This window comes from Rousettus aegyptiacus, unplaced genomic scaffold (assembly GCF_014176215.1).
Source record: "Rousettus aegyptiacus isolate mRouAeg1 unplaced genomic scaffold, mRouAeg1.p scaffold_m13_p_9, whole genome shotgun sequence".
Taxonomy (NCBI): domain Eukaryota; kingdom Metazoa; phylum Chordata; class Mammalia; order Chiroptera; family Pteropodidae; genus Rousettus; species Rousettus aegyptiacus.
In genome coordinates this window covers 30,216,664-30,242,962 of record NW_023416312.1, presented here as the reverse complement: position 1 = coordinate 30,242,962, position 26,299 = coordinate 30,216,664, and the positions used below count along the sequence as shown (strand labels likewise).

The 26,299-nt window shown below is 48.7% G+C and overlaps 1 protein-coding gene and 1 non-coding gene across 4 annotated transcripts; one reads left to right on the top strand and one right to left on the bottom strand.

Moving 5' to 3' along the window:
- Nucleotides 1-1,314: 1,314 nt before the first annotated feature.
- UBA1 (ubiquitin like modifier activating enzyme 1) lies at nt 1,315-22,781 on the bottom strand. Of its 3 annotated transcripts, XM_016127785.2 has the most exons (27): nt 19,496-19,702; nt 15,321-15,446; nt 15,053-15,169; nt 14,857-14,915; nt 14,587-14,755; nt 14,346-14,480; nt 13,266-13,372; nt 12,916-13,006; nt 12,674-12,806; nt 12,071-12,168; nt 11,839-11,985; nt 11,525-11,701; nt 11,309-11,413; nt 11,140-11,220; nt 10,663-10,818; nt 9,066-9,231; nt 8,761-8,957; nt 6,957-7,021; nt 6,526-6,721; nt 5,732-5,806; nt 5,432-5,621; nt 3,890-3,978; nt 3,521-3,613; nt 3,218-3,409; nt 1,985-2,086; nt 1,784-1,884; nt 1,315-1,648 (listed from the first exon to the last, which is right to left on the bottom strand). In XM_016127785.2, exons 3-27 carry the CDS (start codon nt 15,167-15,169, stop codon nt 1,513-1,515), a joined length of 3,177 nt encoding a protein of 1,058 aa, XP_015983271.1. In that variant the 5' UTR covers nt 15,321-15,446; nt 19,496-19,702; the 3' UTR covers nt 1,315-1,512. The 3 variants fall into 3 exon arrangements, with proteins under 3 accessions (XP_015983271.1, XP_015983273.1, XP_015983272.1); XM_016127787.2 differs by lacking the exons at nt 15,321-15,446; nt 19,496-19,702 and adding an exon at nt 22,632-22,781; XM_016127786.2 differs by lacking the exon at nt 15,321-15,446.
- Nucleotides 2,723-2,841, top strand: LOC118608066. Its single transcript, XR_004952908.1, has one exon. It is a non-coding gene; the product is annotated as a 5S ribosomal RNA (ribosomal RNA).
- Nucleotides 22,782-26,299: the final 3,518 nt, after the last annotated feature.

The window sequence follows — 26,299 nt, the reverse complement described above, 5'->3', positions numbered from 1 at the left end:
ACAAATAAAGTAGCAAGGGGAACCAGGACGTATGGTGATGAAACAAGGGGCAGAAGTGTCTGGAGAACCAGGAGCTGTAATGCGGATGACCCAGTGAACAAAGTATCTAGAATACCCAAGGAGCTGGGATAGTGGAGAAAGGGGGCAGAAGAAATAAGTTTGTGCAGCCTCAGATGCTGCAACAGTGGAGACAGTAGACAGAGGTGTGAAGTGTTTGGAGTACTCCAAAAGAGCAATAATGGAAAAAGTGCCTGTGGTAGGAAAACCTCCACTTGACCTAGACAGTTAGCATCACCAACTAGATGCCAGAGGTAAAGTACCTCAGTCCCCGGTATCCTGGTGGGGAGTAAAAAGAAGTGTGAAATCATGAGGTCACCCAAGGGAAGAAAGTAATCATGAGAGGGAGATGGGCAAGGGCATACATGGTACCTGGGGTCTGAAGCTGGCCCAGGAGGCAGAGGATGTGGGAACACACTGCGATGGATATCAGGCTAGGTTTAGGGACAGGTTGTGTTATTCCCAATACCCAGGTTTGAGCAAAGGGATAAGGAGTGTGTTCCTAAGTGGCTGGGTGAGGAATAGAGGTATGAGTGCAATCCTCAGGTACCAGGTGGCCAAACTGGTGCTTTCAAATGTCTGGAGCGCCCGCCCAGCCAAGACCAAAGATGGAGCATACAGTCCTGGTGGGCCTCAAGTGAGGCTCCTACTGCCTGCTCTGACCAATCAACCCACAGACTCCACAGCTGCCTCTCTTCTCAAATGTATGAGGCCTCAGGACAGGCAGATCAGGTCCTAGGGGGGCAGGGTGGGGTGAGAAAGGGGCTTTTCCTCTACAGATGCTCTCAGCCAAGTATTTTCATTAAAACTAAGTACGCACAGGCACTGGCATTCCTCAGTCCAGCAGAGCTGTTATGGTATCTCCTGCAGCAGGGAAGTTGAACTAAGGGCATTATAGGCATTCCTGGCACTGGGAACCATGATGGTAAAGGCTTGTGCAGCATCTGAGTGCTTCGAGCCAGGCGAAAAGAGATCTTCCCCAAGAATATAAGCCACACTGACCCAACATCAACATGGCAGGGAGTTAGGCAATGGAGAAGGTGGAATTGAAACCCAGCTCATATAAATTGGACCCAGGTACCTGCTCTCTATGGCCTCACCGGTGCCTCCACTTCTTCCTACGCAGGGAAGAAAGGAGGAAGAAGGTAGCCATTTCCACATTTTCTCTGCCCAGGAGGCTGAGCCCTTTGGATTATCATATGAACCATACAGCTCCAGGAAGTCCCTTTCTTCCCTGGAACCAGCCGGGCATGCCACTTCTGGGTTAATAACTCTTTATTAGGATTCAGGTTCTGAACAAGGTAAGAAGCAGCGGCAAGAGGGGTTCAAGTAGGGGGATGAAGAGGGAACACCAGGCTTAGCTAGCTGGGCCACTGCCAGAGGTCAACTGGGAGCCCTGGGCTGGAAGGGGTTTGGAGAGGAGGCCTGGGGCCAGTCTACAGGAGAGGCTGGGGGTCAGCGGATGGTGTATCGTACGTAGGGGACCTCGACGTCCTCGCCGCTCTCGTCGTTGCAGCACAGCTCAAGCACCAGCGCCCGCACATGGCGGCCCAGCTTTCGCTTCGACACACGGCTTACGATCTCTGTCATCCTGGGGGCAGGGGAGCAGAGGGTCAGGGAGGCAGAAGGCAGAGAGGAAGGGCAGGTGGGTGGAGGCCAAGGTGGTGAAGGCTGGTGAACGGGAGTGGGATAGCTGCAAGCTGAGACTCCCCACCACCCCACTCACGGCTGATCCAATCGTTCCTTGAGCTTGGCAGCTGGCATGAAAAAGGAGTAAAGCATGGACACGCCCTGGGACAGCATGGTGATCTCCAATTTATGCTCTGTCTGGAGGAGAAAGAGGGAATGGCAGTGTCAAGGGGATGGACAGGCCAGTTACCTGCACACTCTGCCCCCAGGTGGCGTGAGAGTGAGGAAGGGGCCTCACCTTAAAGTAATCAAGGAACTGTTTGAGGGTCATCTCCTCACCGTTAGGCTGCAGCCCCTGTACCTCAAAGCGATCCCACAACGTCCACTCTTGGTTATAGTACTGCAGGACAAGAACAGGCCAGTGGGATGGGGGCCACCAGAGGGTCCAGCCCCATCACTCTCCCCCCTCCACTCATGCAGACATGCAAAGTGAGATCATAAGCCTCTTTTGTCCAAAATTCTCTTGTGGCTTCTGCCAGGCCCCAAGCAAGCACTGAAACCTTACAATGACTGACAAGGTCCTATATCACTGCAGTCCTATTCTCTACATCTCACCTCCTACCTTCTCATCCTGTTACTCTATTCTACAAGCATCTTCTTCCTCAAACGTGCCAGGTACACTCCTACCCTTGCAGAGACTGGTCTCTGCCTGAAACGTCCTTCCCACAGAAGCCTGTATGGCCTGTTTCTTCCCCTCTTCCAAGTCTGAACTAAAATGTCATCTTTTCAGTAAGGCTTTTTCTAACCATCCCATGTTTAAAAATCCCAAACCCATCCTCTCAGTACCAGGTACTCTCAAGTCCTCCTTATCCTGCCCTTTTTCAGGGGGTTCCAAAATCATTTATTTCATAAATATAACTGTAGCCCCTATAAGAGTACCTGGCACACAGTAAGTGCTCAATAAATATTTGAATAAATTAATAAAGGAAGTAAGTAAAAGAACATAGTAAGCACACAATAAATATTGGTTACTATTGTCTACGGCCATGCCACCCTGAACAAGCCCGATCCCATCTGATCTCGGAAGCTAAGCAGGGTCGAGCCTGGTTAGTACTTGGATGGGAGACCACCTAGGAAGACCAGGTGTTGTAGGCATAAAAATATAAAAAATAAAAGGGATTGTAAGCTGACAAGGTCCTTGTGATCTGTGAGGTCAATCAAGGATTGCCTCGCCTAAAAAATAATTTAAAAAATATACTGGTTACTATTATTGTATAGTTACTAATAATTTCCTAGGGCACAATTCAAATATCCCATTTGTTTTGAGGGCTTACAGAGGCGGAATCAGACCAGTGCTCAGCACATAGAAAGTGCTCAAAATATTTGAGTGAATAAGTGAACAAGGAATCACAGAATGAGTAGGTATACATTGATGGAACCCCTCAGCTGGTGAAAGCCTATGCAGCAAACTAGAGTCAATTAATTCTAACACTCCACCCACAAGTCTACCTTCCCTGATACAGGCCCTCACCTGGTGACGGGGTGCAGCAAGGGGTTCAGAGAAGCCGAAAAAGGGTAGGGCTAAGTTGAGGAAACCATTCTTGTAGGAGTCAAGCCGTCGGTGCCCCTGCACCACCTTGTAGAGCTCCAGACACACAAGGCCAACCACAGCTGCTGTGCTCGTGGCTATGGCTGGGATGATCTTCCCTGCAATCAGCTTGCTCTGTGAGACAGGAAAAATCAGGTGGAAGAGGCTCCAAGTCTACAAAAGGGATGAAATGTGGGGAACTCAAGCCTGGGAGGGGGTGGAACGTCAGGTCTAGATTCCCCTCACCTTGTGCCGGTCTGCAGGGGGAATGTCATAGTTCTCTGCCCGAAGGTTGGATGCAGCCACAATGAAATCCATATGGAAGTTGCTGTCATCATCCTTTTATGAGTAAGGGGATGGGGGGAGTGGGGAGAGATAATAAGAGGTTCAGAGAAGGAAGAGGATTCCTAGCCCCTGGTGATACTGCAATTACCTGCTCTCTCAGATCACAAAGGCATGGCTAGGAACATCTATTTGTTCAGGGCCACGTGGCAGACCCATGATCCAATCCCCACAAAGGCCTGGGGGGTCCCTCCAGATCCCCAGAGATCTGTTCTGCCTAGCCCATCCATGCCCAGCCCACAACCCTGCCTACCCAGGGTCCCCACTCAGCACCTTCTCAAAGTCGATGGGGTACATCTTGAATCCAGGGAGCTTTTCTGGACTAGGCAGTGTGGCCTTGAGCTCCTCTAGACGGCTGTCATCTGCAGGAAGAGAGGGACACCATCAGCCCTTTAAATCCTAGGCCAGGGTCTAAAACATGAGCCTGGGGTGGGGCAAGAGGTGTTCAGGTAGATAAAAGATTAGAAAAGGAAAGCCCATCCTGGGAGGAAGGGCAAGGGGAAGAGGTAGGGCAAAGGAATGGGGGCGGGGGAAGGTGTATATATCAAGAGTTATCTCTAAAGACACTATGAAACCAAAATGATGACATTAGGAGAAAGTAAAGATAAAGAGATCCAGAGGAGAGAGCTGGAGATCTTGGGGATAATGATAGAGAGATGGGGAGACATGGAGGAGGATACAGGGGAAGGGAGAATAAAAATGACATATGGAGAAGTTGGGGGAAATATACAGAAGTGGATATAGAGGAAACATGGAGGGGAAGAGAGAAAAAATGAAAAGGGCATATAAAAGGGTGAGACAGGTGGGAGATATTACAGAAACATTTTATGTAACACCTTACATACATTAGGTACATTTTATATATATTTTACTTGTTATATATGTATACATATTTGAGAAAAGAGTAATGGATAGAAAAAAAGGAAGTGAAGGAAAGTTGAGAAGAAATATACAAAGAAAAACATGAGGAAGTAGGTATTTAGGAAAGAAGATGGAGAGATGACAAGGAAGATGAGAAAAGATATATGGAGAGAAAGAGGGAAATGAAAGGGAAATGCAGAGGGAGTTACATAGCTACAGATGCATTACCTATGGAGGGAGAGATGGAAGGGAAAGTAGGTAGATAAACATATAGACCAACCAACTGGTCAGCAAACTAAGGCCCATGCACTATATTCAGCCTACGACTTCTTTTATAAACAAAATGTTATGGGAACGCAGCTACACTTGTCCATTTACATGTTATGTATTACTGCTTTTGTGCTTCAATTACAGAGGTGATAGCTGTAGACACTATATGGCCTGCAAAGTCTAAAAGAGTTACTACTTGGCTCTACCCCTGAAATACAGCATGAACTGGGGGAAGGAGATGGAGGAGCTAGGAGGATATGGAGAGGGTTATAGGGGAGGGAATATTGAAAGGGAGAGCAAGCTATATGGAGGGCAACACTAGGGTGAAGATGCACGAGGAGGAACACGGGGATGGGAAGATGGAGGCAGATATCAAAGGAGACACCACTGGTGGAGATCATCTTTCCCCCTCCACCACAACAGATCAAGAGGAAACAGGAAAGTTTTCCTTTCAAGGAAGATAAACACAGAGCAAGAGAAACAGTTCTCCTGAGGACTAGAAAGTGGGAGAGAATTTGTTCAAACTGACCCTCTTCATTTCAGAGGAAGGGTCTCTCAAAGGAAGGGGACACCTCAGGCCTAGGTCACAGAGAGGAGCCAGAAACAGAATGCTGGTGGCGAGGCTGAGCTGGGCAGGGGTCAAGTGGGGTGGTTACTACTGGCCAACTGGCCAAACACCCTCACCAACAGAGGCATTGGCGCTCTGCAGCTCCTGGTCAGAGACGTGGATCTTGACGCCAGACTTAGGGGTGAACTCGGGGACCTGAACAGCCTGTAGGAGGGCGCCCACCGCAGCTCGGTCCTGAGAGCCCATCAGCCCATAGGTTTGGGCAAACAGGTTAGCGGCAGCCATCACGTAGTCCAGATGCAGAGGCTGGGAAAAGGCGGGGAAGGACCAGAGGGGGAGCATATCAGCCCTCGTCTGGGGAGCCTTAGCCTCCCACCCACTCACCAACCCTAGGAGAATCCAGGGAGGAGACTTACATTGCTAACATCAAAGGTGAGTGGATGTGGACAGCGTTTGGGCCCAGACCAAAATGGAGCTCCTGAGCTCGTGAGCTAAAGGAGTGAAGAGATTTTTGAGGAGCAGGACCCGAGGGTGGCAGCCTCTCTAACAATCCTAACTCCTCATCTTGGCCCCAACAGGCCCTGACTCACTATAGCTGGGCACACACAGAGGGCCAGAGTTAATCATGAAAGACCCAGACTATAGTGTTCTGTAGGTGGAAGTTTCAATGTCAGGTCGAAGCAGGGACCTCACTGAGAAAACTACCACCAATTCCTGGGTACCTGCTTTGTGCAAGACACACAACCATTTAATAAACTCTCATGGATTGCCAGGCGCTGTACAAACTTAATACTAGTAAATACCAATAAATCTTCACAAAAATCCCCACAAAATAGAAACTATTATCTCTACTTCACTGATGAGGAAACTGAGGTACAAAGACAAGTTATGTGATACCCAAGTGCAAATGGAGCTGGGATTTGAACCCACACTGATTCCTGTGCTCTTAACTCCAAAATTTCTATCCCATAATCCCTACAGCCCTGGAAGTCAGTATGACTCAGCCCACAGCACAAGTAAGGGAAAGGAAATCTCTTGTACCAAGGAAAGGGGATGGGAAGAACAAGTCAGGCTTAATCATTTTTCTGAGAGCCCTATGTCTTGGGGCACCTACCACGGCTAGACTAATGACTGGAAGGAGACACATGGAGTGCCCACAGCACGTTCCTGTTTTGGATTCCACTAAATGGACCTGGCAAGTGGGTGTTACCTGGTCGGGAGGGAAGTTGTGCAGCAGCTGCCGGATGTTGTTAGAGTACTGGGTGTGCCAGTGGTGACAGGCCCAGGTCACACAGTCAGCCCAGGTCTGTGGCCGCTGCAGCACCAGGCTGCGCTGCACGGCCTCCAGTACCTCCAGAGGTTGGGTGCCCGCCAGCCGCAGGGTCCGCTCCACAAACTTGGGGTCTCTATCAGGAATTGGAAGGGTCAAAGGGGCAGGATTACACAATGGCCCCAGATGTGGGCTCCAGGGCAACCTCACTTTCTCCATGGAAAGCTAGTCCTGACCCCCAGTGGTATGAGGCCCTAGCTTTCACTGATTCATTTGAAGTGTGCCTGGTGCTAGGTGTTACAGTGGAGAGGAAAGCAGAAAGGATGCCTTAGCAGGCAGGGGATGTGAAAAGGGGGCATTTAATTATTTACGTGAGGTACTGGTTGACGTTTTCTGCCGGCTGCTTGAAGAGGCCTTCAAACTCATCCCGAGCCCACTGCAGACAGAGCAAACAAATTACATGGGGGTGATGGCTGACAAAGTGGATTTCCAGAGACATTAGAAAGACCATCAGCAAATAAATCAAATAGGAAGAACACAGCTACTGGGAGAAGGGAAGCCCCCTAACCACTGCTCCTAACCTACCCAACTCCCCTACCCCTGGCAACTCAATTTAAACCAATGAACTTGATCTGGGCAGTGGTTACACTAGTGAGTGAATGTGTGAAAAAAAATTCTTACATCTGTGTACCTTACTTGAGGTTATGGCTCCATTAAAAAAAAAATTCAGGCCAAAATCAAAAATGATCTCTACATAGAGAACTGAGAACTCCTAGGACAGTAAATGTAGCCATTAGTGAGAGAGCTTGAAAGATACTGATGTTAGAGGTCTCAGTTCAAATCCCGGCTGCTACATAGTATCTAGTTTTGTGACTTCAGGAACACCTAAAACAGATACTGTTAACAGTCACATCGACCCTCATGGGATTGCAAAGCAGCAACCAGCAAGTATGTATATATTTAAAGTTTATTTAAAACGGCACTGGATACACAGAAAATGCTAAGTAATTCACAATAGCCCTGTATAAGGCAGAGACTACTGTCATCCCCATTTCAGAAAAAGAATCATGGTCACACATGGCCCAGTGAGACTGTGCTGGGTGCACAAGTATAAAACACCCACTCTGGAACTGCAGGGTTGGAAGAGAAAGTGACAAAGGGAACTGTTTTTTTCCCTCCTCATTTTGTTCCCACCCCAATACTCCTATTAAACATTCTGAATGGTTTGTTCTCAAACACTGCACTAGGATCATTCTGATAGCATGGTGGTTATCCTTGGGTAGTGCTTAGGTTCTTATTAATGGCCCAAGAGCTGGGTACCTACCTACGTTATGTTCACTTTGTAAAAACTCAGCCAGATGATATGTGTACTGTTCTGTATTCTCTCTACATATGCATCACACAATCATTCTGAAAAACTAGCTGTTGAACCCATTTTGAGCAACAGCTGAGGAAACTGGACTGTGGACTGAGTATTAATTAGAGACAAATACCTGGAAAAGATGTTAAGAAATTACCGTTTATGCTTAGCATGAAAGTGGTCTATTGGTTAGGCAGTGGCAGTTCTCAAGGGGAAGCAATTCTAACCCCAGGGGACATTTGGCAATGTCTGGAGACATTCTTAGTTGTCACGATTGAAGGGAGGTGCTATTTGCATCTAGTAGCTGGAAGCCAGGGATGCTGCTAAACATCCTACAATGCACAGTATGACCCCCTCTTCCCCAACAAAGAAATGACAAAGAAATATCTGCCCAAGGCTGAAAGACTGTTATCTGGAACACATCCCTCCCTTCAAAGAAGCATACTAAAGTATTAGGGAGTGAAGTGCTGTGATGTCCATGACTTATTTCAGCACAGACGCACAAAAAAGATATACAAATCTAAGAACATCTGGCAAAACAGGAACAACTGTTAAATCTAGGTGATGAGTGGTATTTGAGTGTTCACCATACTACTGTTTATACTTCTCTACATGCAGAAAAATTTCCAAAACAGAAGTGTAAATAAAAAAAAATGAACCATTCTAGAAATCAAGGCTGCTGGATGGGAAGTGGTGAGAAAGGTTTGGAGAAAAACCACCATCTTGCGCTTAGGTTTGCAATACCTGAAGGCCAGGGGCCCAGTGGCCAAGAGGCAGGGTGCCCACTCCCTTCCCTCAACCCCCAAAGTGATCACCTGCAGAGTGTGCTCGATAGCATTGGGGAAGTTCTTCAGCGTGCAGATAGGGATGGACTTCTCAGGCGGGTCCTGGCTAGAGCTGTACGACTCTGTCAGGAAGGGGATCACCACCTGCACGTTGCCCTTGGTGCCCAGTGTGCCTGACTCTAGCAGCGGCTTACGGTAGTAGACGCAGCGGCGGTCCATGTACATGCCTGGGATGTCAGGAGAGGATAGGGAGATAGGTACCCCTAAGAATGCGCACGCACACACGCACATACACAATCCTTGTCCTTGACCTCCTCACCCGCCTCCAAACTCACGAGCATCCACATTGTCCAGGGCATTGGCCACACCGTCCAAGTTTTGGAAAAACTCATCATCATAGATGCGCTCTGTGTCAGGGCCCACACGGTTCTGGTGGCTTGTCACCTGGATGTGTGGATTCATCTGGTGCACAGCTGCAGCAGCAGTGTCAGACTTTAACTTCTGGTGGGGGGGGTGGGAGCAAAGGTGGGGATGAGGAAACAGAACTCAGTTATTTGTGTATTCATCCAACCAACCTCAGGAGGCACCCTGGGGTTTAACAGGAAACAATCTGTGACAGTGCCACATGGCTAGGATTGTGACAGATGTGGCAGGGGCTCAGTGGAGAGGGAAGCAATGGCCAGATACCAACTGGAAATAACAGGCCAGCCATCTGGCCTTTTGCCTTCCTAACATCTATTTTTCTTTCAGGTAAGAGCAATTCCCTCAAAAACAGGACTTTAGCATACAGACAGAAGCACCCTCTCAAAGCCCAGACTGGGGTCCTGTCCCTCCTCTACTCAGAACTGTTGCCCAGCTCCCACTTCCACTGAGGGTCAAAGGAGCTAGCCCCATTTCCTTTAATTCGTCTGCTACTACCTCCGATCATGGCCCAGAGCACTATTCTCCGAAGAGGGGTCTCTATGCTCTTACACCTTCCAATTCTGCAGACCCTTCCTTGACCACTGTTATCAAAAGGGCAAACCCATGTCCCAGGCCTGCTCGAATTCTCTTATCTTCTTTTTGCTATTTTCTTTACACAGCACACAGCACTTATCATGGATATTATGAATGACACTGTCCCCTACAGAAGGTTTCTCAGCTTGATCCTTGTATAACCCAGCACCCATCTGTGCAAAGAATGAACCTAGTAGGCATAAAGTACGTCCCGAGCAAGAAAGGCCTGCTTGCAAGAGTGGCCCTTAGCTTGTGTCTGGGAACTTGGATTTCGGGAAGGTTCTCACCATTCTTTACCTGATGAAGATGGCTCTTTGTGCCTAGACTGCTTATGCAAACAATGTGGCTTGTGCTGAATACTTGCTTCCCTTCTGGGAGTCTGGAATTTGGATACATGCTGAGCAGAGGGTGCCTACATGACCAGCCCACAGTTAAAAAGCCTGGGTGCTGAGTTTCTAATGAGCTTCCCTGGTTGGCAACATTTTGCAGGTTGTTGCAACTGGCTACTGGGGAGGAATAAAGCGTGTCCTATGTGACACCACTGGGAGAGGAAACTTTGGAAACTTGTGCCTGGCCTCCCCCAGATTTCACCCCACGTGCCTTTTCCCTTTGCTGATGTTGCTCTGCATCCTTTGCTGGAAGAAATCATAGTTGTGAACTATATGTAGAGTCCTGTCAGTCCTTCTAGTGAATCATCGAGCTTGGGGTGGTTTGGGGGACCCCCAGCAGTAATGATAAAGGTCAAGGAAAAAGAAAAAAAATGAGATGAAAAATAGTAGAGTCGATGGAAGGATACTCAATGTTTGTCAAATGAGTGACAGAGAGAAACCAAGGGTAAAGAACTAAAGGAAAGAAAAAAGCAGAAAGGACTCCTTTCCAGAAAGAATGGGAAGGAAAAACAGGAGGATAGTGAGATGATAAAGCCCCCACCCTCACCGTAACATCCCAGGGCCGGAAGAGAAACTGTCGGTTCAGATTTGACTTCTCAATGGTGTCCATGTCTGTCACGACAATTTCTCCACCTTCTCCACAGCCCAGTCCAATCATTGCAAAGTTCTTGAGCAGCTCACAGCCAATGGCTCCTGCACCCACCTAGGAAGGGTTAAGAGGCTGGTCAGGGTGATGCAAATTAGCATCACTCCTCACTCCCCATGATGAAAGCAGGAGCTAGGAAGAAGATCTAGTACCACATCCTCAAGTCCCAGGGCTATAACCAACCAGTCATCTGAGGGAGGTGGCACCAGGAGGGAAAAAACAGCAGGATGCAATAACCTTCCCCTCAAGATAAAGAAAATGGCAAAAGGGATGCAACAGAGGGACAAGAACCAAACGACCCTCCCTGAAAAGGTAGGAGACCCCAGAGGAGGTGGTCAATGGAGGTGAAGAGAGCAGGAAGTCCAGAAGATCACTTACCAGGAAGTACTTCTGCTTGCCCAGCTTCTCTTGCAGGTCTGAGCCAAATACAGCCACCTGCCCATCGTAACGGTTCTGGCGCTAGGGTATGTGAAGGGAATTGGGTCAGAGACAGGACTTGCCAGAAATGCCCCCAATGATGCCTTCACCATGGGCCCCACTCATATACCGGGAGGCACTTGTCCTCTGTGAGGGCCTCTTTGTTCTCAGGGAGACACTCCAGAGCATCAAAGTATAGCCACTGCATGATGGGCATAAACTTCCCAGAGCAGGCCTAGAGATTGGGAAAGAGAAGCAAAGTAGTCACTGGTTAATAGATAGACAACAAATGATGGAGTCAGGGAGGTGCCTGGCCCACTCCCTACTCTTCTCCACCCATGCTGACCTTCATGACCTCCTGGGCAGCCAGGCCCCCAATGAAGGCATTTATGGGTGCCAGATCCCCAGCAGCCACATATGCCAGCTTCCGGATGAGGTCCTCATCCAGACTGTCCTGCTGCACTGCTGGCAGGGCTCGAGCATTCACGGTCTGGGCTAAGGTCACTAGCTCTGTTGCATCCTCCTGGTGGGGCAAAAGAAACCAAAGGCGTAAGTGTCAGGTCATTGTGGGGAGAGAGAGGGAGGGTGGACAGGTAGAGAAGCATGGTGGGCCTTCAGTGCCAATGTCATCTGCCCTAGCTGGCTCTCCCACCAACCCACCTCATTGCGGGGCCGAGGGGTCCGGCCGTGCTGAGCACAAAACTGATGCAGGGCCTGGAAGCCAATGTGCAGCTGCGCAGGGCGGGAAAACTTGGCAAAGTCTGTCATCACAAAGTTGGGCTCTGCCAGGGAGGCCAGCAAAGATTTCTGTGGGGGGCAGGGCATCAGAACCAGAAGAGAGGAATGGAGAACACCAGAACTACCCCCACAGCCCACTATACCCCATACTCACAAAGCTGATTTTCTTAGGTACTTTGACCTGACTGACAATACCGCCACGGATATAGTCAGAGAAGTGAGAGGTGTCACAGATGCTAAAGGTGTAAGGACCTAGGGGAGATTGGGAAGTTGTCAGGTTACCCATCCTTCCCCAAAACCCACAACACTCAAAAGAAAAGGAAAAATACATGCCCAACCCAGCTCAGACATCAGGAGCCACCTTCTCTTCACCTCAGGTTCTACTTGGACATCAGAAACTGTCCCCTATCTGCCCCGGACCCAGCTCCAAGCCCATGAGAACCCGTGTCCCTGGCTCCAGGTCTACATTAGAAGACATTCTCTGCTCCTTGTCCAAGTCGGTTGACATGAGTGGATCCTCTGATCTCCTGTTCAAACACTGGAGACCTTTCCCCCTCAGGAACAGCTCAGATGAGATAGCTCAGACACAAGATGGCACCTCTCCTCCATGCCCGTCGGCTCTGGTTGGACCCCCCAGGGACTCATTCTGGTTCACCTCAGACACCCTGGGTGTGTTTCCCCTTGCTCAGAGCCCAGGGACACCCTCATATCTTCCCTGATTCCCACCCCCGACCTCCACCCCATGGCCCTAGCTCACCCAGAACTTTGATCTCCATGGGTTGACTTCCATTGAGTTCAACCATGCCCTGTACTTCTGAAAAGGAGACAAAGTCGCCATTCTCAAACCCATGTCGGGCCTCATCCAGGCAGGTAACCACACCGGGGTTGTCCTGGTTAAAAGAGGAGAGAGTCTCAGAGGCAAGCTCAGGGTACCAAGAGCAGACAGGAAGGCCTGTTGCTGCCCATCTGCCTGCCAGGACTCAAGGCTGGTCTCCTCACCTTGGTGACCATAGAAACCATAGCACTGAGTGGCTGCTCTCCATTGGAATCAGTGAGGATCATTTCTTCTCCAAAATCACAGAAGAGTTGCCTATAGAGGAAGCAACAGGAGCTGATACCCTAGATCCACACACATGGAGACCCCATGTGTCCCTCAAGATGCAGTGAATACTTGCTGAGCAAATTCAGCCCATCCCTGCTGGGACTCTGACAGCGCTCACGCCACATGGAGAAGTGAACACACAGAATCCGAAACCCGGGTGGCTGAGGGGAGGCTGAGGGCAGTAAAAGCTTAGGGGTCTTGGCCTGGGCCTGGCACAGATCAGCAAGAAAAGGGTAGAGGCACTCACCCAAATAGGCCCCGTGTGTCTGCCACCACCAGCTTGATGCCACGGCTGTGACAGAACTCACCCACCCGAAGTTGGTCCTCCAGGGGGGTGTTGGTGAGGACCACCACCTGTGGAGAGGCGGAGAGATGGAGGCTCAGGGTGAAAATAATGGAGGAAGGCTGGTGTGAGGGTTCAGAGAGTTTGCTGGTTCAGCTCCTTCACACACAGTATCTACTGTATATCAGTCTCAGAATCAGTGAAACTCAGTGAAGAGAAATTAAATCCCTAGAAATCCCTAGATCCTAGACCACACAGCAGGCAAGGTAGGCAGGCACGGTAAAGATGCAGCTGGGGAGACATAGTCTGGAGAATATCTGACTCATTCATTTGCCAACACCCACTGCCACCTGCCCACAACTCTGCCGTGCCCTGTGAGACACAGAAGAGGTAAAACTGTCCCCAGCCAAAGTCTGAGCTCACTCCTACCACACCCACTTGCTCCCAATTCTCGAGAAAAAACACTTGCTCAGCCAAGACCTCTAGGACTTTGTGCTCTGTCTGAATGCCTGCCCTTCCTCACTCAGGTGAACTCCTAGCCCTATCCCAGGGTTTGGTGGCAGTGCCCTGGCTGCTGAGACACCCCATGGTACAATCTCAGTTCCCACAGTTCCTCTTTCCAGCCCAGAGTTTTTATTTAACCACCAGATGGCACTTATCATGTGCCAGCTGCTATTCTAAATCCTCAACCCTCCCAAAGACTCTACGAGGTCAGTATTACTGCTACTCCCAAGTCTACAAACAGGAATAAAGCACAGGTGATAAAGTGACCTGCCTGAGATCATACTAGTAGAAGCAGAGACTTATGCAAAGGCAGTCTGGCTCCAGTCTATGCTTATAACCCCTATGCTGTACTGTCTGTCTATTCATACCTTCCCCCTCTGAAAAGGCAAGTCCAGGGTCTAAATCCTGCCTACAACCCCTAGCTGCAACCCCGGCATGAAACCTAGCACTCGGGCCAGCCCATTAAATAATGAATAAATGAAAACACCAGAGATGGGCTCTGAGAGAATTGGGCAGGAGGCTGGGCCATGCTTGAGGTACCTGGAAGCCACTAAGGAAGTCCTCGACAAGGGGCCCAGTGTAGGCGCTGACAGGCACGTAGCTGTTGAGCTCAGCAAGACGGGGCTGGGAGACCTCTGCCCGGTTTTTACCAATGTCCTCCTCCCGCAGGTAGAACTGCAAAGGGGAGTAGGGGACGAAGTGAAGTGGCTATGGAGCCCAGGGTGGGGGGGTGGGGGGGGCTGGTGCCTGGGCAGGAGAGAAGGGGACCAGGAAGAGGTACCTGGGAAGAGAGGTCAGCCCATTGGGCAGTGCCCTGGTCATGTAGGGTGACAGCCTTGACCCCACCAAGGATGATGTTTTTGGCAATCTCCACGCCCAGGCCCCGCAGGCCTGATACCAGTACGCTGGATGTCTGGAGCCGCTTCATTGCCTCATGGCCCAACACGTACCTGCCAGGTTAGGGGGCATGTGGGGTCAGGGCCTGGCCCTCCTGACCACATACTCTCAGAGCCCCCCTCCCACCTCTCTGCCTCATCTCAGCCCCACTTACAGCTGCCGAGAGTAAAGGCCCTCATCTATGTCTGCTTCACTGCCGTTCTTCGCCATTCCCTAGAGATGAAGGAGAAGAACAGGTTCAGGGAGACACGCAAGTTTAGGGTGTGAACGGATGAACAGTGATACAAAAGATATTCTCACCCACCATCCCCACCACCCTGTCTGCCAGTCTCCAGGAAGAAGACACTCACGTTAGTTGGCACCGAGGGCACTTCGGACAACACAGACTGGGCGGGGGAACAGTTAGAACCCGGCTTTGGATCAGGCCCGGACACGCGACGTTTCTTGGACAGCGGCGAGCTGGACATCTGGAGGGAAAAAAAGAGGGTCTGAGGTGAGCCAGGGGCATGTGAGTGTTTCTGTTGGTTAGTGGCGACTATGGGGGGAAGGGAAGACTTAAGGGCTAGTATCCCCATTTTACAGAAGAGGAGACAGGTACAGAGAGGTGAGGTGACTTGCCCAAGGTCACAGAGCTGTCAGAGCTAAGATCTGAACCCAGGTGGTCTGGCTTGCAATCCATGCTGCTGACCACTAGGCCATTCGCCTTTCTCCCCAGCCCAGCATAATGAGGGAGAGACGCCAATCCTGTAGGGTGAAAGGAGTGACAAGAAGAATGTACTTGTGGGGAAGTCAGAGGAGGAATAGAGATTCAGGTCAGCCTGCCACTCCTTAACAGATCTCATTTAACCCCTATGGGCTCAGTTCCCTCGGCTATAAAATCGGGGCGATAATACCACTTACCTACCCCGTGGAGTTGTTGAAGTGATGAGATAGAACACAGACCATAGAGCCTGGCACAGAGCAGGTGAACAATAACGAGCAGCTATTCTCCTCTCCCTAACCCCTGCCACAGGGGTGCAGGAGGGAAACGCGGCCAGGACATCCATCAGGGTGGCATGATGGCAGAGAACCCAGTCCCCAGAGGGGATCGGGAGTTTTACAAAGCTCGACCCCTTCCCCTCCCTCCCACCCCAGCTCTGGGAGGGGAAAACACCCAGGCCAGTTAAGAGGTGGCAAGTAGAGAAAACACACTTTCCAAGCCTTGTCTGCACCTGGAGTCCCTTAAGCAGGTTAACAATACTGGTAAGTGCGTGTTTATTGGGAATCCTCCCTGGACCAGAAATCATACTAAGCATTTTATGAGCCTTGCCTCACTCTGTCCTCAAGGCACCTCCATGGGGTTGCGACTACTATCAATGACATCCCCCAACACATACTGAAGGGGAAAAAAATCACTTAGGGACATGTGGTGACTTGAGCGAGGTTCCCACAAATAAAGAGTGACCAAGCTGGGCCCAGAATAGGATTTGCTAAACCTGAAGTCCAGGCTGCCTCCCGGTGTGATCAGGTGTCATCTCCTCAATGGTCCTGACCCTGCAAGGCAGGGTTGAGCATCCTTGCCAGACAAATTGGAAATCGTGAGCTAAGGAGGGCAAGTTAACTTGCTGAGGGTCACACACTAGGTCCCAGAGACAGAACAATACAGCCTGCTGGGGGTGGGGTGACTGGATCCAAATGCTAGACGACAGGAACCAGAATCATTCCCCCTCACCTCCAATGCTCCTTTAGGCCTCTTTTCTACCCTGAGCCCTTTCCGACACCCAATCACACCAAGTACACCAGTGTACCTAAAATTCCATCTTGGTATTTATCATATTCTAGCACTAGACAAGATAATAGGAGTTCCCTCCATCTACTGAGGGCTTACTCCCTGTCAGTCACAGAGTAAAGGACTTTATTTAATCCTAACAATGCCCACGGACCAGATAATTTTACGTCCATGTCAGAAATAAGAAGACAAAGGCCTAGGGAGCACCAGTCATGCAGCTGGCGCAGGACTGTTTCCAAATGCCTCCTGGGGGAATAGTTAGGGCCTAGCTCAAGGTCCAGCGCACAGGGCTAAGGGATGAGGGGTGAAGGAGGAGGACTCAGGAGGCTGGCTAGGGTCCAAGTCAGCCAGCTGAATTACTAGGAATGCTAAGAACCAACCTAGGTAGGAAAGGACTTGGGAGACAAAGGCAAATCATATTTCCCCATTTACTGACTCTCTGACCTGGGTAGGGATCTCATTTCCTCTGAGCCCCATTTTCTCCAAAAGCAGGGAGAAATGGAACTATCCTCAATGGGCAGCTGGGAAGATTTAAAAAGTCAAGGTCTGTGGTCAGAACTCAGCAATTAGAGAACATAAGCAAGCTCCTCTCTGGGCACCTGCAGTGGCCTCCACTGCTTATCTCCTTACCTTGTCATTGGTTTGCTTGTTTAGGCCACACCATCTCCCTGCTCCCTAAATCAGAGATGATCCAGGGCCAGAGAAATCTTTAAACATCTGTACCTTTTCTAGTGTTGGCAGCAAGGGGTCTAAGCAGGTTTTGGTTGGTTGTTTGAGAGTAGATTTTAATTGCAGAAGTTTGGAATGGGCCAGTCTCAAGGCAAGCAGAGGGGGTCTGAGGTAGAAACCACAGAGGAGCTAAAGATGCCCCACCTCCGGCACAAAATCAATGCCCTTTCTCCCTTAATGTATGATCAGGCCCCAAATAGGGTACATATACTATCAACTTTTCAGCAAAGCTGAGCTGGGGTTCACAGTTTCCAAACTTGCCTGAGGTCTCCAAACTGGTGATTCTGAAGCCAGAGCATTCTCTACCACTCAAACCAGAGAAGGTTTGAGAGGGGTCAGGCACAGGGTCAGGTTATGGGGTGGAGAAGCTAGGGCACAGGATGCTGGGGCCTGTCAAAACTTCTGGAAGGGATTAATTGAGAAGTCCCTGGGAACATAAAAGAGAGGAGTCAGGAGGCGGTTGTCTGAGCCCAGGGAGGCTCAAAGGGAGGAGGTGAAAAAGGGGATGTTAGAAGCCCCCGGAGGGGCAGGTGGGGCCAGGCAAGATTGATAAACTTTAAATCTTTGGAAAGGAACTTTAAAAATCTTTCTAAAGGGTCTTTGAAAAAGGATCCTTTAGCGAAGGGTGGGAAATTACACTGGAGGCCCTCAGAGGCTCCAAGTAGGTAGGAGGAGAGTTGCTAGACCTTGTGGAAGCTGCACAGGGAATGGATGGGGGATTCTGGGGCCCAAGGAGGATGCAGAAAGATGCTGGCATCTAGGGAAAGGGGTGTTCTCCATCAGGAGGATTCTGGGATCCTGGGGGTCTCTGGGGGCAGAGGGAAATCTTTGATCAAAAAACAGGAACTTGCAAGGGGAGAGGTGTCTCTGACATCAATGCCACAGTCCCAGGAGGCTATAAGGGTGGATGCTGAGGTCAAGGTGGGGTTGGGGAGGGATTTTACTGGAGCACAAGGCCTTATGTTGAGCTCATTGGTACAGGCTAGGGACCGCAGAGTCTCTGAGGGAGTTTGGAAAGGAGAGGCTGAGTCCAGACATTTCTGGCCCTAAGAAATTCAGTAAGCTGATACCGGCTAGATCCCCAAGTGGGGTTGGGTTTCTCTGACCAGTTATGTGGGATCCTATGGAGGCTCTGAAAGTAAATGCTGAGCAGGCTCTGATGCAGTCAAGGGACATCTGACAATGATGTTGGGTGTCCTATGAAACTAAAAGCCTCTGAATAAAGATGCAATGGACCTTGAAAGGCTGAGGGCAGATTCTGAAGCCTGATGTGAGAACAAGGGATTTGAGAAGCTGGAAACCTGGTTGGCTATTGAAGGCTGAGTGAAGGGTGGGGTTTAAGAGAGGCTAGAGCCAACAGAGTCAAGGGCAGAAGATGGCAGGGGGATCTCCCAAAGAGGATTATGTGTTCAAACAGTTCCTCTCTGGTGCCTGTTCCCCTGGGAGGCTGAGGAAAGATACTGGGGGTTAGGTGTCTGATGGGGGAGATGCTGAGGTCTGCAAGGGGTAGTTCCTTAAAAAGACTACAAAGACCATGAAAAAGAGGGCATTCCCTTACAATAGAGACAGCCTCTAAGGATAGATTCTAAAAATTAAAAAGAATCTCTAAAGGTAAACGCGGGGGGTGGGGGGGCTCTGAAACCTGAGATATAGAGGAGGGGTCTCTGACGTGGAGGCCAGACCTAAATAGCCTTCCTTTCACAGGGTCTAGTCCCCCGGGATGCTTCGGAGGCAGACTATGCCTGTGTATTTGTGTGTGTGTGGGGGGGGGGGGGCGGTCTGAAGGAAGATGCTAAAGAAGACTCTCAGAAATGAAAGCCACATGAACCCTCCCCAGGTGTCCGGCCCCTCTTGGAAGGTGCTAGGGCAAATACAGAGGGACTAGGAAAGTCTGAAGGGAGACACTGAGGAAGGTTTTTAATGGCATACATCGGTAGGAAGCTTCGGCCAGGAATGCCGATCACTATAAGGTTCTGTTGGCGATAGGAGGTAGTTCTGATCTGCAATGCAAGGTTCGGGACCAGGTCAGTTCCTGACTAGAGATACCGGATCTGGGTCTTTAAAAACACATCTTGGGGGTCTGACTCCAAGGTCAGATTCCCGAGCCCAAAGAACTGGGCTAGTCCCGGATGGGAAATGACGGCCCCGCCCCAAGAACTGCTCCCCCTCCCCACCGAACCCCAGCATCCGAGTCACCACAGCCCGCCCCGACATCAGCCTGGCCCAGCGCCGGCCCTGTCCCCTCCAAAGCATCCCGAAACCCCTGCCAAGGCGCTGAGAGAGGCCGTTCTGTTACCAATGCCGGTTCCCCGGGTCGCGCCGCCGCCAACTCCTCTAGGAGCCGAAGCCAAGCCACCCTCCTCTTTCTCCTCCTCCTCCTCCCCGCTGCTTGGGCCGCCTAGAGTCGCCGCCGCCTCCGCCGCCTTATCCTCCCCCGGCGGTAGTAGTTGTGCTCGTCCCTGCCACCTCCTTCACCTCCACCGCCGACACAAGATGGCGGCCGTTGAGCCTGAGGCCGGAACAAAACCTTGGGCCCCACCCCCAGGAACCCGGATGCAAGCAGACCGCGCCCATCATGAATCATGAATGACGGTCTCTGCCCATCCGTGACTCATTAGAAGAGGAATAGCGCCTCCTGGTGGCCATTATGGCACTAGCTAAGAAAACAGGTAAAACAGAGGAAAATGAATAATACATTGTTGCAACCAAGCTGCCATGGAAACCAATAAAGGACTTCGAGCCACACTTCCTGATTATGAATTATGCATGAGGCCAGGTGGTTGGTTGACTAATACCTGACAACCAGAAAGCCAGGCTAAAAAACGAAGCCACGCCCCACTGCTTATGAATAATAAATGGTCTTGCAGCAGCCCGGAAGCCAAGGAGACCAAGGCCACATTATGAATAATGCATGAGGCCTCGTGGGCTGGAACACAAGGCAGGCCCGCCTATTGCTGTAAGCCGCGAAATAGGGCTACTGCAGGGAAAACACACTTCCCCAGTTCATGAATAACGGATGCTGCAGCAGCTCAACCTGGAAACTCAGGGAAGTCAAGAAAGGTCCCACCCAGTTATCATGAATTATGCACGAGACTGGATGGACAGCGCTGCCTACCAAGTAGGGATTAGGGTACTCCAGCCATGGCAACATGGCCACGGCTTCCTGTTCATGAGTAATAAAAGACCAAGCTGTAGAGCCACAGGGGAAACCCAGAGGAAGTGTAGCTGCCTCCTCTTCACCTCTGACTAATTGCACGTGAACCAGGGGTACCTTGGTTCAATCAAATCCAGACACACTACTTGCCTTTGGCTGGTGCCTCAGTTTCCATGACTGTAAAATGGGGATAGCGATAGAACCCATCTGCTTATAAAGGTAATGTGTTATCAAAATCAGAGAATATGGTGCTCACTTCGGCAGCACATATACAAACTCAGAGAATATGAATTATGGAATGACCTCAAAGCAGTGCTGGCACAAGTCAGTTAAATTTTAAAATATATATTAATATAAAGGTATTATGTAAATATATTTATATTAATATAAAATTAGTTGTGGGAGAGGGTATACTCAGCTACTAGAGAAGCCCCACCCCCGCCAAGTTGGGGCATTATTTAAAAAATAATGCCTTGAAACACCCTCCCAGAAGGGCACCAACGTCCATTAAATGGGTAGGACAGACTACCAGGTCACCAGAGATAAAACCTAGACACAAAATAAGCACCAAATACATTTCTGTTGAATAATAATATATCTCATTCACAGACATGGTGGCTACAGTGGTGTTTCCTTTCCATGCATTGTGCCACTGATCTCAGGAACGCAGAGCAGGAAATCAGTTCCTTCTTGTCCTTCGGTCTTGGCTCAAAGGTGACCTCTTTAGAGTTATTAAACTCTAACAAAAATCATTTCCACCTTTCGGTGACTAGCTCTGTGACCTGGGGCCAGACACTTCACTTCTCTGGGCCACCGTTTCCCCACCCATAAAATGAGAACAATAGTAACCTACCTTGTGATGGATTTTAAATGAGTAAATATGTAGAAAGGGCTTAGAATCATGCCTAGCACATAGTGTTCTATGACTAACATCAATAGTAGTACTATTAAATGGGGGGGGGGTTATGGCATTTGATTAAGACTACAGACTCTGGAACTAGGCTGGCTGTGTATGAATCCTGGCTCAGCCACTCACTGGGAGTAACTTTAGAAGAAATTACTTACCTTGTTGGTGTCCCAGTTTCCTCATCTATAAAATAGGATAATAATAATCTACCTCCTAGGATTCTTGTAGGGATTAAATGGGCTAATAAAGCGCTAAATGAGTGTAAACTAATCTGATCGTTATGCCCATACCCATTTTTCAGGCTCACAGAAAGATTTGCCAAAGGTCACACGGCTAGTAAGGATCGATGCGATTTGAATCTAGAGCCTTTATTGATAATCTGGGATTACTGGGCCATAAGAAATGAACCACGAACGAGGGTTTGTCCCTTCGCTAGACGCAAGGTTTAAATCCTGGAACCTGTAAGAGAAAACTAAGAGCCTACGATACAGATGCTGTGAAAGCTACGCCCCTCATGAATTATGCATAACGCCCCTAGAAAAGCCACAGAAAACTCGGGTGCTACTCACCTTTACGATTAATCAATGAGGTCTAGTTTGCCCGACAGACTGTAAAACGCCCCTTCAGCGAGCTGACCCGCCCCCTCGTGAATAATTCACAAGCCGATACTTCCAGTGGACCAGGTTCGAAAGAGACCAAAATGGGCTTCCTCACAACCCCACCTCTTCATGAATAATGAATAAAGCCGCGACCAACGAAGGCCCGGTGGCACCCAGTGCCCCTCGGGAAGCGCCTAGCACTCTGGGCTCTGGCGTCCCTTCCACAGCCTGGGCTGGGGGCTCCTCTCCCTAACAACTTGCGGGCCCCGACGTGTCCGGTCTCCCTGCCCCGAGTACCCAAGTGCCGGGACACCGCATCATTGGACTAGAGGTCACAAAGGCCACAGATACCTTCATAATGCCACGTCGGTCCTGAACGTTCCCACCGTCACGAAACAAGCCTCCTAAAATTCCGCATTGACTTCAGGAACCTCAAACTCCGCCTCTCCCCTTGGGAAGCACCCCAAATCCTGCCCCATGGACAGAGTATTCATACATGGACTCTAAGGGTCTCTCTCCCCAAACATCCCCCTAAACCCTACCTCCAAGGAGTACATAAACTCTGCCTCCAAGGGATACTCCCTAACACGGGCTCCCACATCCCACCCTGGAGTCCCCGAACGCCGTTTCCTAAGGGTTCCTCAAAAATAGCCACCCTTAAAAGCCACTCCGGGCCCAGAGCCTCCAAATATGCCCATTGGAGGATCTCTGAAACTGAGCCCCCTCCCTCCAATTCTATACAGGGGCTTGAGGGCACCGTGCTCCAGCTCACCCCCTGCGCCGGGCGGAAGCCTCGCCTTCCTGCTGGAGATGAGCCGAAGCCACGGGGCAACGGAAGAGCAAACCACCTCCGTCGCACAAGAAGAGCCAGAGTTTGCGCGGAGCTCGGAAGCGCGGGGACTTGGAGGGACCCGGTTTAGGCCGTACCACAAACGCTTAGCTAGAGGGGTGCCCGCTCTGCTCCCGTGCCGTCGACGACCAGTGTCAGATCCAGACACCCCTACGGATTGTGGTCCTTCCCGAAAGCGCGAGGCATGCTGGGGGTGGTAGTCCAATTTAGCCAGTGCCCCGTGCACGTGGTGGGCATCAGCGGCCAGGGTATGGGAAAATATCAACCTGGGCTGTAGAATTCCAGGAGCGGTGCTCTGGGGGATGGGAAAAGGGAGCGGAACTCCGGGGCACCTCCAGATGGAAAGGCACATCCATCCTCCAGATGGGAAGGCCAAGGCTCATTCATTTGACATTTATGGAGCTCAAGTTGTGGGCCGGGCACTAGGGATTCTTCCTTGCCTTCACCGAGCTGACATTCTAGCGAGGGAGACAGACCATAAATATAACACATAAATAAAATGTTATAACATATATGCGACTATAATTATATATAATAAAATGTGCATATAAATACTACATAGTTTATAACATGATAGCTAGTATCAATATGTAAATAATTTACATCTGTATACAATAAATCTTATACTTCACATATTGTATATATTCTATATTCACAATGTACATTGTATATATAACTGCTAAATGCTATGGAGGAAAATGGAACAAGGTAAGGGGAAGGAAATCTGTGGGGACAGATAGTGTGGTCAAGGAAGGCCTTGCTGAGAAGGTGATGTTTGAGTTAAGGTATTTAACACAAAATGCCTTTATCACCTTATCCCAAATTCTGTATCTCATGTCCTGTCAACGACCTCCAAATTTGTTCCTTTGAAAAAGATTTATTGAATGCCTCAGTGCAGAGCACTGGGAACACAGCAAAGATGGCAAGGAGACTGCCCTTGCAATAATCAAGGCCTTTCTTCCGTCGGATCTTTCCCTTGTTACTCACCTCAGAGGGACTTATCACAATACCTCACACAAAATAGTCAGGGAATGCCTCTCAGAGAAGGAGGCATGTGAAAAGTGAGGAAGCAAGCCACATGTAATGTGGGGAAAAGCATTCCAGACAGAGGGGACATCTGGTGCAAAGCCTTGAGGTTGGGAGTTCTTGGCATGTTTAAGGAAGAGCGTGGAAACCTTTGTAGCTAGAGAGCAGTGAGGAAGAGAGAATGGTGCGAGATGAGATCTGAGGCCATGTCAAATAGGGCATTGTAAGCCAGGCCGAGATGTTTGGTTTCTATCCTAAGATCCATGGGGAGCAGTGAAAGAATTTTAAGCAGGGGAATCACATTATATAAATTATATTTTAGAATAAACAACCTGGCTTCTCTGTGTGGGGAGAGAACAAACTGTAAGAGGAAAGGTGGAAGCAGAAAACCCAGTGTAAAAGGCTACTGCAAGAGTCCAGGAAGTGATGAAAGAGGATCAGATCAAGGTTGTAAAAGTGGAAGTGGTGAGGAGGGATTAGATCTTGGATTGCTTCTAAAGGTAAAGACAGCAGGAGATCAGAATTAGGGCATGAAAAATAAACAGGAGGTTTGGATGACCCCCAAGTTTTTAGCCTGAACAGCTGGAAAGATGGAGTCGTCATCAGCTGACATGGGAAACACCCCATTCAGAGCAGGAATGAGGCAAGATCAGGAGTTTGTTGTTAGATATGTTACATTTGAGATGCCTGTTAGGCATCCAAGGTATGTGTCCGTTGGGTGAACAGTTGGGGACTAGGTCTGAAATTCAGGGGGTAGAGGGAAGTCTGGGCTGGAGACATGGATTTGGAGACCATCAGAGGCAACAATCGAAGCCATGTGTGTGTGGCCAAGTTCTTTTCTGAAGAATTGATTGTCTTCAAATGGATCAGTGAGAGTAATCGAGGAAAGGAGAGGGAGGGAGAGGGTCGGGGGGCAATTGTTGTGCCATCTCTCATTGCTTCCAGCATGAGTGCTTTTGGATGTTTGCCAGTCTGGTGTAATTATAATTTTTCATTTCTCTTACTGTGAATGAGCTTGAACAATCTTTTCATAGATTTAAAGGTATTTGCAGTTCTTTTCTGGGAATTTGTGTCCTTTATCCATTTTTTATTGGGCTGTTGTTCTTATGGATTTTTAGGAATTCTTTACATATTAGCTTTTTTTTTTTTTTTTTTTTTTTTAAAAAAAAAAAAGGAGTCTTGAGGATAAGAGTGATTCAAACAGTTGTGGTGTGTGTACTTATTCAAGCTGCCAAGGTCTGGTCAAACCCTGGTCTAGGCATTGGAGACATAGTAGTGAAGAGGTAGACAAAAAAATCCCTTCCCTTGCGGGGCTTTCATTCTAGTGAAGGAGACAATATAGAAAAGCAAGAAAATATATAGTATGGTAGAAGTTAAGATGAGAGTTGTTATGGAGAAAAGTAAGGCAAGGAAGGGGGCATAGGGAGTGTGGCAGGGGACGGTTTGGAATTTCAAATGAGGTAGTCAGGGCAGGCCTCATTAGGGAGGTGACATTTGAATGTTCAGATGACATGTCTCCTTCAGTCTGCAACAGTTAGTTCTTCATACTTTCCTTGATCTTCATGACCTTGACACTTTTAAAGATTACAAGCCAGGAATTTTGTGGAATGTTCCTCAGTTTGATTTTGTCTTATGTTTCTTCACAGTTAGATTCAGGTTGTGCAGCTTGGATGTGTTGTCTCCTCATTTCACCCTGGCAGATGGCTCATGGTTTTAAAACTGATAATGTTCACTTTGTTCCCTTTATTAAGATGGTGTCTGCCGGGTTTCTCTATTATAAAGATACTATTTTTCTCTTTGGAATTAAGTACCATATATCTTATTGGAGATACTTTCATCTATGTAAATATACACTGTTCCTTTATGAAAGTGTAATTCACTAATGTAACCACTTGTTTTCATAGCCATAAACTTTCTAACTCTATCATTGTTCTGTAATTATTGACATTCTGCTGTAAAGAAGTTATTTCTTTCCTCCTCATGTACTTTGATTCATTGATTTATATAAGTATAAATTAAGGGATTCTTGAACCTTATCACATGCTTTTTCTGTGGTTGAGATTATGACGTGTTTATTTACTTTTGGTCTATTAATGTAGAGAACTACGTATATAGCTTTCTTGATGTTGATTCAATTTGCATTCCTGGGATAAACTATTTGATCAAAACATGTACTATTGGATTCATTTAGCTTTTATTAAGGATTTTTATATCTACAGGTATAAGTGAAATGGGCTTGAAATTTTTCTCTTCTTGTACTGTTTCAGGAATCAAGATTATACAGGCCTCATAAAATAGCCATCTTCTGTTCCTTTTCTAATATCTAGAACAACTTTTGTAAGATAACAATTAACTGTTCCTGGGAGTTTGGTAGATCACACCTGATGGTGGGGAAAAGGGAAACATTACTTTTTGCTTCAGTCAACAAATTTGTTTCTTCATGGAACAGTTTTGGCATTTTACATTTTTCTAGGAATGCAATCTAGATATTCAGATATACTTCCATTATTTTAAAAGCCATGTTGCATCTGTAGTAAATTCCCCTAATTTTGGATTTGGTTTAT

Bases quoted from the DNA above. Each gene is read 5' to 3' on its own strand.
- UBA1 (XM_016127787.2), bottom strand. From the start codon at position 15,169: ATGTCCAGCTCGCCGCTGTCCAAGAAACGTCGCGTGTCCGGGCCTGAT. The intron at 3,979-5,431 runs GTGAGGGTGTTT...CTCTTCCTGCAG, and splicing joins GAGCGCCAATGCCTCTGTTG to ATGACAGCCGTCTAGAGGAG. The intron at 2,087-3,217 runs GTGAGGGCCTGT...CTTGTCCTGCAG, and splicing joins TTGCTGCACCCCGTCACCAG to TACTATAACCAAGAGTGGAC.